At 44.7% G+C, this 13,206-nt stretch overlaps 1 protein-coding gene across 1 annotated transcript in view; it reads left to right on the top strand.

Moving 5' to 3' along the window:
• Positions 1–6,112: 6,112 nt before the first annotated feature.
• Positions 6,113–13,206, top strand: part of LOC115914760 (connector enhancer of kinase suppressor of ras 2-like) — a 161,900-nt gene continuing 154,806 nt past the window's right edge. Inside the window, 3 exon segments of the mRNA XM_030967499.1 lie at positions 6,113–6,129; positions 6,131–6,151; positions 6,409–6,482. Coding sequence (XP_030823359.1) covers positions 6,113–6,129; positions 6,131–6,151; positions 6,409–6,482 — 112 coding nt within the window.

Below are 13,206 nucleotides of genomic sequence, written 5' to 3'. Positions count from 1 at the left end.
TGGAGCAGAACTGATCAAAGTGACAGACCCCATGCCCAGTCGTGCATTTTGGGACCATTTTGGTTCATCTTGGGTGCAGCCCTGGCTGGGCTCTTGTGCTGGATCCATGGAGAAGATCCTTTTAATAAATCCCAATTTTATTCTTTAGCTCCGTCCAGCCTCTGTTCTAGGGCAGCCTCCACAAGGCATCACTTGTATCTCTGCTTTGAAGGTTGTCTCGGGGATTCCCAGATGGGAACATTCCCTCTTATTTGGGGCTCTTTGGGAGGCTCTAAACATGTTGGTGATATCAACAAACAGGCTGAAAACAGAGGATCTTGTTTCCCTTAATATGAAAAAAATTCAGTGTTCTCTGCTCATTTGTAGCCTGAGTCAAAGAACACAAAGTTCATCTTCTATGAGAAGAAATTACCCATATTGTAACTTCATAATGTCTTCACTGAAATCAGTGGATTTCTCTTGGAGAAGAATTATAATTTTTTGGTTAATTTTCTACATTATATCTTTGACATTAATACATTTCAGTTGCATTTAAAACTCTGGATAGGGCTGCAAAAAGTGATGTTTTTTCCACAAGATGTGTAATCTAGAGAACCTGTTTTATAGAAAAGCTACTCTTGATGTCAAGGAAGTGTAGCAACAGCTAAAGGGCAGCTCCTGAAAAAAAAAGGTGATGTTATGATGAAAGTGATGCAAGACAGGAGGAAGTTTGCAGTGCCTCTGCTCATGGTGTACATGTTCTTTGGCTAAATAGAGGATTTCAGTCCCAAGAGAGGTCAGAGGAGGAGCTTTTGTGAACACTAAAATACACCGAGAAAAAAGCAGCGCACAAAACCATCTCAGCCATGCCAAGACACATTTTTTAGCAAGTGATAATGAAATTATTTATCTACATTCCTGAGAAACCAAGTATTTCTTGCATTTTTGTAATGTTAGCCCTGATTTCCAGACCATTTTAAAGGGTGTTTTAATACTCAATTAATGTAAAGTTCATAAATTATGACTAACACACATTAATAAAGCAGTTTTATCATCTAATGGAGTGTGAAAATATATAAATTTCTAATGAGGCTCCATGTAAAAACTGGGATATTAATACCTGTGATGGAAAAGCAAAGACTACAGTGAGTTCCTGTGGAAAAAAAATGTAATGTTGATAAAACAGCAGTGAAAATGAAATGCAATTAATTAATTAATTAAGTGGGGCTTATTAAAAGGGAGGCTGCCGGAGCTGCCGGCGGGTGCGGAGCCAGCAGATGGCACTCCAGAATGTGGAACAGCATCCTGCCCATCCCGGGGCTCCGGGCACGGCCAGCAGGGACCACAGCCACCAGAATCCCACCCAGGACAGGCTGGTGCCTCCCCTGGGACAGAGAACCTCGGCAAAGGAGCCTCGGCTGTGGGGGTGCTGGGGAATCACAGGACCCTGGGATGGTTTGGGTCAGAAGGAGCTTAAAGCCCATCAGTGCCACCCCTGCCATGGCAGGGACACCTTCCACTGCCCCAGGGGGCTCCAAGCCCTGTCCAGCCTGGCCTTGGACACTTCCAGGGATCCAGGGGCAGCCACAGCTGCTCTGGGCACAGCAATGCACCCAAACCCCACCCAAGAGATTGGCCCTGCTGGTTGGAGTGTGGTCCTGAGAACACCACGGGTGTGATTCCATCCCTGGATGCTCACTGAAGAGTTGGGCTTGGTCCTTGTCCATTCCAGCTCAGAATGTCCTGTGATCTGAAATAAACACTGATGGATCATGTGGAACCTCCCCACTGACCCTCTCTGGGAGCTGGGAATGATCCAAACCCTTTCCTCACAGCCCACCCCCAATGAGAAGGTTCTCATTGTGAAAATGGAAATCCTGATTCCAAAATAATAGTTGGAGGCGTCTTTTGTCATCCAAGGACAATTTAAATGAGTGGAATTATTCCCCGGCTGCTCAAAGCACAGGAGCCTGTCCTGTGAGAACAGAGCCCAGCCCCTTGGTTTGTAAAGCCAGGGTTAAGTAAGGCCGAGGTTTATCCCTAAATAGGAGAATCTGTCAATCCCTATCCCAAACCTAAGCTGGGTTTTGTTCCTCCCAGCACATTTATTGCTCTCATGCAACTTCACCAGAGGCACTTCTCTTGCCATCTCCCAACAAGTGTCTCAAGGGCTGGAGGCAACATCAGGCAGAACCTGGCCTGGAACAGAACTGACCAAAACAGTTTAGCTCCATTTTTAAGAATATGTTCTTTTCCACAAAAAAAGCTGTACAATATATGAATGTTATGTGATAAAAAGCTTTAGTGATAACCAAGAGTTCAACAGTCATTTCCTTGGAGATTTTGCTTACTTTTCCATTAATAATATAAATTATAGATGTCCTAAGTTATAACATTACATACCACTTTTCCAAGGCATTCATGACTTATTTAATCTGGAACTGCATGTTCTTGTTTTTCCATAATGGACATCAAATGCCGTGTCAAGACTTTATTAAACTAACCCTCTCCTAAAGGACTTATTTCACAACATGCAAGTTATTTCTTCATCAAAGAAGATGGGAATAATTGTTACCAAATGAAAACTGCGAGAAATACATGATTGTTCTAAGTGTTAGAATGGCTATGGTACCAGATTTGAACATAATCCTTAATTGGAAAGTTATCACTGGCCATGAAATACACAAGAACATTTAACTGCCTCCCACAGTGACCATGAAAATACAGAGACTGATGGTTTAATTAGCAATCCCAGAGATACCAGGCAGTGCTCAAAAGCTACAGCACTCTCAGCATTATTGCAGGGAAGGAGGAGGGACTCCAAACCTTTCCACCAGTCTGTTCAGCCTTAGGCCTTTGCTGTCAAAGGCAGCAGCGATGATTATGGGCTGGAATTACCAGATTATTTTATATAGGCCCTTGACAACAACGTTGCTTCATAGTGAAAGCTCTGCTTCCTTTCTCCCTTTCAAATGCCTCCCTTTGCTCCAATGCTTATGCAGACTTCAGTCAGAAAGTATTTCTCATTTACATGACCTAGATAGAATAATAGTGAGAAAGATGTTCCTTGATCTTTTTTCTCTTGATTTGCTACATTCAGCCTGGAAGAAAAACACAGTCATGGGAATGCATTGTTGCTTTTATGTTGGCATTAGGAAGCAGTGCTAGGTAGGGTGGGGGATAGATCTAGGCAGAAGCCCTGCAATAAACAGGCAGAAAAGAAAACACACAGCACAGCTTTAGAGATTGCACAGTTTTGCCTATTTTTTAAAAAATTTCCTCATTTAGTGACTTCAGCCACTTGATCCCACTGCAGTGACCCAAGGCTGGCAGGAATGGTGAGGGAGCCTGTCAGGCTGAGGTGACAGCTCAGTGCAGGGGTGAATTCCATGATTTCTCATTCCAGAGCTATTACCTCAGCAGGCAGAGGGGACAACCTGTATCAAGAAGTGCTCTGAACTGACTTGAACCATGGCTCCAGAAACAGTCCGGGCTCCATTTGGCCTTTCTGGCGCTCAGCTGGATCCATCACTGAGTCCCTTGGCCTGCCACAGGCTCCTCTCCTGATCTTGCCACGGTCCTGTGACATTCCCATGGGTGTGAGGAATAAATCTTTCTGGAAACAACAAAAGAAGAAGCTGAGGAAATCCCCAGGTAGAACCATCCATGGGCTGCCACGCTAAACACACCCCTGGGAGCAGTTGAAGGAACATTTCCCTGGGGTTGGAATGATTCGTGACAAACCAGGGCCATGTGCACTGATCTTTGCAACAGAGAATGAACCTGAATAAATCATCAGGAAAGAGAGAAACTGAGCTTTTTTAACAGCTTTGAATATTTAACTCCAAGAAGTAGAACAAAAATGTAGATGGTTGTCCTGAAGGTTGCAAAATCCCAGAATACAGGCAAACTGTGACTGGTGATGACAATGAAAATCACAGGAATTTAATCTAACAGCCAGGGTCTTCCAGCCAAATTATAGCTCCTGCCTGAGCCAGCACCATGAATAACCCTGGGAATAAATGAAAATGCAAACCTTCTTTGGGGGGAGGAGCCTCAGTAACAGGACATGAAAGATTTAGAAGGTTCTCATTGTGAAAATGGAAGTCCTGATTCCAAAATAATAGTTGGAGGCCTCTTTTGTCATCCAAGGACAATTTAAATGAGTGGAATTATTCCCATTGACATTGATGAGCTTTGAATTCAGGCTTCATCCTCTTTCAAAAATATGTCCAAATATATTAAAAAAGTGCCCAGTCAAGCCTGGGTAGGAAATGTGAGACAAAGGGGCATTGACAGAATGTCTGTCAAATGACAGGAATTAGGGAAATAGTCCAAACAATCATGAATGAAGATTTTTTTTTGTGCAAATGTCAAAAATGTCAAAATACCAAGTTTGTCCACAACATAGCTTATCTCAAATTCTATCATGCTGGTATTCAACTTTAAAAAATTAAGAATTTGAAGAAAGAATAGCTCCGAAACCACTTGTACAGTTTCCAATAGCTAATAGAAATATTTATTCTCAATTCTAGCCCACTATTGCCTAAAAAGAGAAGTATTGTGCCTTTGAGAGCTTTGTCATTATGATGTCCATTGTAAACAGCTATTTAGACAGAACTGAAGCTACTGAAAGTGGTCTCCCAAAACTCAGAAAGGAAGCTGACATGCTGTTGAGCCTTCTTGAAGGAGAATTGATGTGAATCCTTTTGTAGAGAAGATCTCTGCTCTGAGCACTCCAAATACATCATAGAATACTAATCACACTATTTCCCAAGCTAAAGAAAAATAAAAAAGGATAGAGTGCATCACTGAGCTGAGAATGGCACATCTCTTTGGAGACGCTTTAGTGGGGGGAAGGATGCCTGTCTGCATCCTTAACTATATCAAAAAGAGCCTTGAAAGGGTGGAGAATAAACTGCCAGGGAGTAGGTTAAGATTGGATTTTAGGGAGGCATTCCTCCCTGTGAGGGTGGGGAGGCCCTGGCACAGGGTGCCCAGAGCAGCTGTGGCTGCCCCTGGATCCCTGGAAGTGCCCAAGGCCAGGCTGGATGGGGCTTGGAGCAAGTGGAAAGTGTCACTGCCCATGGCAGGGGGTGAAATGGGGTGGGCTTTAAGGTCCCTTCCAACCCAAACCACCCTGGGATTCTGTGATAAAAATTCCATTGCTATTTCATGTTCCTCTGTATGAGAGAGAGAGAGGACAGATCTCAGCCTGGGGACTTCAGCCCAGCCCCAGGGGAGCAGAATATCACCATCCTCTTCCCCTGATGTGCTGGGAAACGTGGAGCAGTGCTGGAGGAAAAGGCACAGAGGAAAGATCACTGAAGAGAAAGGTGGAACTGTTTTGTTCTGCTTTTTTTTCTGGTCTCTGAGTTTCTCCCCTTAACATAAAATAGTGGGGCTGCAGATCCCAGACAAAAGGTTGGAGCCTGCAGCACCTTCTCAGCCACAGGATGCAGAATTTGAGCTGCATGAGGTGAAGAGGGTCACAAATAGGTCCAAAAAGTGCTGTTTGGCACATCTCGTTGAAATGTTTCACCTTCATCTGTCAGAAGGGTAGTAAACTTCGGGATTAGGAATAATTAAAACATTTTTTTTCCCTTCATAACAAAAGGGAGACATTGACTAATGATCCCAGTACTGAGAGTCAAAATACTTGCTGTACTTGTCTATCCTAAAGTGCTGTAGCAGTACAAATTGCCCCCTCAATGCTGTCATTCTTCCCCTACAAAATGAGCAGCTCATAGGAGGAAATATCCTGGCTCTGAATGTGGCCAGAAAAAAAAAAAAAAAAAGAGAGTTTTCTCCCAGCAGTTTTTTTCTTGGGTAAGACTTTTCATACTGTGTTTGACATTCTGAATTACATGATTACACAGTACAAGACTCCAGCAACATTTCGCATTGTAAAGATGGAGCTGCTCAGCATTTTGCCAGATGCCAGGCGATATCCTGACGTTTCTATCCTCACTTTAAGCCGAGTGACAGTCAGCATATTCACAATGAAGCCGAGACAATCTGCTATCAAGTTCCAGCAGTGACATTTTCCCTGATGAGGATCCCGGGGCTGGCTGGAGCAGAGCAGCTCGGCCGAGCGCGGCGTGCGGAGCGAGCATCGCTCCGTGTGTGATCCATGTTTGATCCGTGCCGTGCTCGGCGGGCACAGGCTTTGGTAAGTAAGTCTGTACTGCACCATTTCCTGGCTCGGTGCTCCGGGTGTTGCAGGCTGTGTGCAGTGGGGGAGGTGCCAGAGCTGATCAAGCAGTGTAATTTTATACATTACTGAATCAGTGCAGGAGGAACCTGGAGGGACAAAGCATCATCTTCTCTTTGAACTGCACTGTAAAATCCGACTGCTCTCGTAGCCCAGCCATGCTCTGATACAATTTTTCTCTCCTTTTTCCCCCGATTTTGGTGTGAATGATAAAGTGATCTGATGATGGCTCTCGTTATGGAACCTATTAGCAAGTGGACGCCCAAGCAAGTAGTGGATTGGATGAAAGGTAGGATCGTTTATTGCCGTGTATTGTCTGTACTTGGGATCCTGGCAATTTGCATCCGTGCTCTCGCATTCTTTGTTTTGGGAAGAGTTTATTCAGTTCCGAGCATCCCTGCGCTGCTTTGCCCAGTAGTTGTTGGAGACAGGGCTGAGGAGAGGCTGCTGGAGCTGCGCCGTGCTCTGGGAATTGCTGCCGGCAGCGGAGCAGGGATCAACTGCATTTGTTGGACAATGCAGACACAAAGTGTTTGTGTCTCACGGCTCCATTATGCCTCGCACAGGGTAACGTCGGGATGTTTGGCTGCTTTAAATTTGCCCTGGTTAGGTCTGGTTTGCTCATATCAGGTGATGTGATGCAGTGGCTGTGCAGCGCTGCTCTGTAGTTTTGGGTACCACAAGGAGCACCAGGAGCCGGGGGCTGGACTGAGGCATCCTGCTCCTCTAGGAACGTGTCCTGCCCTGTGCAGGCTCCTGCCCTGTCCAGGCTCCTCCAGGGACCTGTCCTGCCCTGTCCAGGCTCCTCCAGGGACGTGTCCTGTCCTGTCCAGGCTGCCCAGCCGCGCGTCCGAGGCTCCGCGTCCGCGGCAGTGGAAGGCGCAGGGCTGAGCGGGGAAACTCGCCGGGATAACTTGACAGGAATGATGATTTCCCTGCACATTCGCAGCTTCACAACACAGCCGTCAGCTGTGACATGTTTTGCCTGACAATGCTCGGCTGTGCTGCAAACAGACCGGGATGGATGGGAGGGCGAGGGATTGTTCTCATGATAAGTGGTTTAAATTTCTGCGGAGTGGAGGGGGGGAGAATTGCCCCCACTGTATTCCCACAGTGGGATGCATTAGTGTTGTTATACAGTGCTTCTGATGAGCTGCCTGTCTTTGAGACAAATCATTCCAGCCACGGGGGATCGTTGTTATATAAGGAGAAGAGGTGCAAATTTGGGGTGTAGGTTACTCGTGGAAATGATTCCTGTAGTGTGATGACCGAACTCTATGGGAGGGTTGAATTGGATGCCCACTTGAATGTCCTTAAGGCTTTCAAAGTATTCTCATTAATAGGGGAATGGGTCTGATCTCATTTTGCTGAGCTGCATCTCCACACTTCGCTGAAATTGGGCTGTTTTGGTGCTCATCAGACACGTTGCCATTATCAGCTAATTATTCCTCTACAAGCACAGAGTCTTGTGAAGCAAACGGTGTCTGGGGGAATGGATGTACTTTGTTTCTCAGGTGTTAGGGAACTCGGGGTAATTGGGAGGGTTTAAGCAGGTCATTGGGATGGATCCTGAACCTTTAGATATAGAATTGATTCCCAGGCTCCAATGTCATTAGATGATAGCAAATCCTAATGTATTTGCAGAGGAGTTTTCTGACCCACACTTTCCTTTCCAGTACATAAAAGAGTTAAAAAGTGGACAGATCCCTCTGCTAATTTAACTCCTTACTTGAATTATAGTGTAAATGAAGTGTCAAAACATGTAGAATACTTGTTGCTAAATTTAAAATTACTTCCTGCTACTTTTTTATCTTTTCTGAGGCAAAATTATTACATACTGGGGAGCAGCAATCCATGATGTGCAGTGGAGGAAGGTCACACAAGCAGCAGGTTTTTACATGTCTGGAGTTGCCTGACAGTTGGATTTCCATACCAGCCTGCACAGTGCACCATCCACAGGGATATCTGGAGTAGGCAGCATTGTCAGTGCTCTGTGTTCAAGCATTAGTAAATATAATGCAGTGAACATTAAGTATTCACAACGTTGATATTTTCCTTGGTAGCATGAGCTGCACATCCACAAACAGGAAAGTTGCACATTTTGTCCATTTCCCCCACATTAACATTACAAGCCTCCTTTTTATCCCTTTGCAGATGCATTGTTCAGCTGCAGCCAAAGGAAAGACCTAACCCACACAAATGACAGACCAGAGTCGGTTTAAAACTACTTATAACTACCTTACTTTGCAAAAATTGCCCAACTGTGGCCACTGTTTGCCTGTAATTTCCATGTGTTGTGCAGCTCAGCTCTGTTGGCTGCAGTCACTGTGCTGAATCCATGTGCCAGGGAGGCTGAAGGTCTGCACAGGCAGTGATTGGCAGTGATAAGGTAGATTTTATGTAGCTCTTCTCTTCTGAAAGGTCACTTCTTTCACAGCATCAAGAGATAAATTAAAGACACTTTCAAAAAATTACCACTTTAGGAATGAGTATTATCTTGACTGTAGATAGCAACATGTTAATAAACAATGGAACAAATATTGCCTCTGTAATATACCTTTGGGGGGCTTAAAAATGTGTAGACAATTAGTTTTATTTGTGGAGATTGTAAATGACATTTCACAGGGAAATGATGGCAACCCACTTTTAAAACTTGCATTTATCATATCCCTTGAAGCCATTAGAACTTACTCCTAAAATCTGTTAGCAAAGCCCATGCTTTGAAACTAACTAGCAGTGCGTACCAGAAGCATCAAATAACTGTAGAGAAGATGGAAGGAAGCCACAAAAATGATGTTAATGGCTTGAGACCCAGGTCCCCAGAACGTGTCCTGGTTACAGCATCCCATGAGAGCAGCAGCTGCAGCCTGAGCCCCCCCCACAAGAGGAGACACCCTTCTGTTCTTTTCCTTTAGGAAATGTTACTTGCCAAAAAAGTAAAAATTGGTAGGCTTTAAGGAACATTGTAATGACAAGTTGGCATCTTGTATTTATCCCCAGCTCCCTTCTCGGGAGCGCACTCAACTGGAATTCAATTAGGGAACAGCATCTGATGGTGTGGACAACCTGAAAAGGCCATGCAAGTCTGGGGAAATTCATTCCTGAGGCTCTCAGGGGTTCTAGAAGTTAAAACTCTGCATACTTTTGTCTCTATACAAACATATTTTGTTAAGTTTAGCAGATGCAGCGCTGTGGTTAAAAGGGAAGGTTTCAAAGGAGCTGACAACATTAACTGGGGAGGTATTTTTAGCAACAGTTTTTAGTCAGTATTCCTTTTTTTCCCCCCAAATTTTCCAACATTTTAAAGCTCTCCAAATGGTTTTCAGGTGTTTTCCCTGGTTACAGCCATTTCTTACATAACTTACCTGTTTTCCTGGGGATGTTTTCTATGGACCCAAAAGAAAGAGATTTTTAGGAAAAACCTTTGCCTTGCTCAGATTTCCCCATTGGAAAACAAACATTACCCATAAAGCTCCCCAGTGCCTTCAGGCTCAGAGTGGTTTCTAACTGGTCGATTTTCCCTGGATTAGGTTTAACATATTAATGGGAGAAAATGGCAAGCTGCCCTCCAAGATGTGCATCTGGAATGCTTTACCTGGGGATTTTGGTTGCTTTTTGGCACAGGAGCTCTCTGTGAAATGCAGAGGCACTTTGCAGGTCATCAGCCAAACCCAAACCCATCCATTTTAACCCTTTAACTGAGCAGGGCAGTCCTGTACAGAGTTTGGGGTGCAGAGGGGAGCTAGGATGTCTTACTGAATTAACAAAAGGTGAGAGTTTGTGTTTCATTGGAGGCAAAATCTGAGGGGAGTTCTCTGTACTTTTACAAGCAGGAGCATTGGAGATGTTGTACTTCCTGAGGGGAGCAGTTTACAAGTAGGTCATTTAAAATGTGAACTCATTTACAGGGAAGTGACACCTCTGTCCAAATAAATACTCACTTTTCAGAGCAGTCCGAGGAAATGAAATGAAACACAATGCAATGAAATACTGCTGTAACTTTCAGAGAATGCAGTGTTATTGAACAGCTGAAAATTAAAATGGGAAACCAGCTATTCCTTAAGTACCTGTAATAACTCCACACAGAGTCAGTGATTCAAAGTCCTGGGGACTGACAGGTTTGTCTGCCAAAACAGCCTGCAGTGGAGGTTTCTCTCCTAATAAATGGTCTGCTGTAGATACTCATTTCACAACTGCGAGCCATTTTTTCCCCTTTAAATCCAGAATTTCTGCACCCTCAACAGGAGATGCAGACATAAAAAAAATAAAAATTAATTCAGTTGGTAAACTGATTAACTATGCTGCACTGATCCTGTGCAGAATAATTATATGTTTAGCTGAAGGGTTTTCCTTAGCATGTAATTCCCTGATTTCAGGCTGGCTCATGAAAGGGAAGGCAGGGAGGGAGGGAGGGGAGGATGATGACGTGAGAGGACTCGTTAACATTCCCGGCACATTGCCGGGCTCCGGCAAACCCCTCTCCCTCTTCCTCCGCTGCCCATTAGATCAGTACCTGTGCTGGAGCAGTGCCACAGCCAGGGAGCCTCCTCTCTGTGCAGGACATGATGTTTATCAAACCTCAGAACGTGCAGGAAGCACACTGGGATGCACTGTGATCCTGTCTCACCCTGTGGGTGCTGAGCTGGGGGATGCTGGGCTTCCCTGATCCGCCTCCTGACCTCAGCATCCCATAATGCAGGGGCACAATTCCACCAGATGCAATTTGAAACTGGAGTGGATAACTGAGGTCATCCCTTATTTAGAAAAATGTAGGTTTTATAGCATCTTTTCAGCTCTTTCTGAAGACAAATAGGTTTGGGAGAGACCTGAGCCACAAATGCAGAATTAGAATTCAATTTCCAAGCTGTTCTAAAGTAAAGGTTTCACTGTTTTCCTCTGCTCTCGCCACTTGTCCAACTGAAACAAACAATTTGCTCTTGTGGCTCCCCCTTGGATTCCTGTGTTCCACTGGCACCACATTTCCAGTTGTCTCTAAGTCACTGAATCAGAATTGCCTGCAATTCCTCCCCAGTTTCTCTCACAAGTTTGGGACTTTAATGCTCCTCAGTAATGAATTTTGTGAACAACTCTTGAGTGCTGTAAGCTGTTTGCTTTTAAAGGGTCAGCAGAGCTCACCTCAGAGTTGACAGCTGTGCAGTGCAAGTGCTAAAGGTCAGATTTCAAGGCACAAGTTCCCAATATTCAGCACGGTTAAGTGTTGGAATAAGCTGTCCAGGCAGGTTGGGCCATTCCTTTTGTAGGAGGTTTTGAATACAACTGAGAAGAGCTCCAGTGTCCCTCTGGAAGTGTTTCTGTGCCCAGTCTGTCCCCAGCAGAGTGACCTAATGTCTTCTCAAGGCTTCCACCAGCTCAGACAAGACCTTGAGATGGTTTCTTGCATGGGGATCACCCTCATCTTTGAAATGTGGAAAGTCCCAAAGAGATTATAGCTCTGGCTTCCTCCTGGATATTTCAGAGTTTGCATTTCCCAGAATAACCACGGGGGATGATGCCCAAATGTCCCAAGTTCAGAAGTTTTCCTGCTGTGTTTCACAAGGAGAGCAGCAGAGCTGGTGATCATCAGAGCTGCAGCCCCAGAAGCGAACCCAGACCTGCTCCACTTCCACCAACATTCCCAAAGGGCCCATTCCTCCCTGCCCCAGAGGCTGAGGTATGAAACAGAGCAGGATTACCCAGAGCCAGTGCCCTCAAGGCTTTGATTCAGCTTTAATTCAGTTTGTGCACCACTGGCAGCCTGGAGGGACAACAAAACCATGGCTGAGCCCATGGCTCCAGTCTGTGTCTTCCCAGTGACTGCAGCCATGCTTGGGGTCATTGCCAGCTGGCCCACAGGTAAATGTTGTACAAAGACCTTCCTGAATCAGGTCTATCTCTAATTCTCTATGGAAATTATTTTGGCTGAGGTATTTCTGCATCCCTATCACTATTACCTGACTTTCACTAACTCCACTTTGAGGACCAATTAGAAACTGGTCTATATATCTTCCAAGAACCAACTGGATTAACACTATCTCCATAAAAGATTTCAGCAGCATTTAGCAATTTAATGGTCTGTATTTATGATCAGGTTATTTAGGACTGTATTCTGAAATTTCCCTATCTGTAAAGCAGATACGTTCAGACCTTTTTTAAGAAATGTAATTCTGCTCCCAGAGCAAGGTCTGAGCTCAAGGAAGGTCTCTCAAGTCACATTTATCAAGCATAACTAATCTTTCAGGTCATTATGTAAAGAAATTTACTTTTTTGTCTCGCAGCTTAATATCAGCAGTCAGACAATGTGTCACGCCTTGCTGGGCCCTGTAACCTTTACCATGTGTTAAATTTATGCAAAATCCCCAACTTCCCCCCAGTCCTGACCACCCCAGGGAGGGCAGAGTAGAAATGCAATTTCAGGAGAGCTCAGCCTTCTCCAGCTCTCCATTACCTCACAGTGATGAAGTAAAATTACCTGATGAAGTAAAATTCAGGATAAGTTGGCTGCTGTGGATGACACTTTCAGACCACATTAAATGAGGTGCTGTGTGTCAGGAAGCTGCAAAGACATTGGATCCTCCTCAGCAATGAGATGCTTTCATGGTTTCTTCCCAGATTTTCTTGCCCCGCTCATTCCAATTTCTAAATTTTTCCTTCCTTTGGCAGGGTTGACATCAGCCCATGTGCCATAACACAGAACTCTGTGTGTGACACTGCCACCAGTTTGTAAAATGTGGATTACCTAGAAAAAGAGCAGAACATCTCAGTGCTACAGGATTCCTGGCTGCCTAGGTTGGAAGACAGTTTGAGAAACATTGGACTGTGCAGAAAAACACATTATGAATATCATTTCAGTGCATGGAAAACCCTGCCTAGATGGGGGAGCAAATCTCTGCTTCCATCCTGTCTCAGACCCCAAGGGAAGGCAGCTCCTTGTTCCCTGGGCCTGTCCTCAAGGAATGCTTCTAAATGCTCACTGTGCTTGGGTAAGGAAATATTCCTGCCTGAGAAATCTCCTT

This window comes from Camarhynchus parvulus, chromosome 4A (genome assembly GCF_901933205.1).
Source record: "Camarhynchus parvulus chromosome 4A, STF_HiC, whole genome shotgun sequence".
NCBI lineage: Eukaryota > Metazoa > Chordata > Aves > Passeriformes > Thraupidae > Camarhynchus > Camarhynchus parvulus.
The sequence above is the reverse complement of the archived record's forward strand: the minus strand, read 5'-3'. Positions and strand labels throughout refer to the sequence as shown.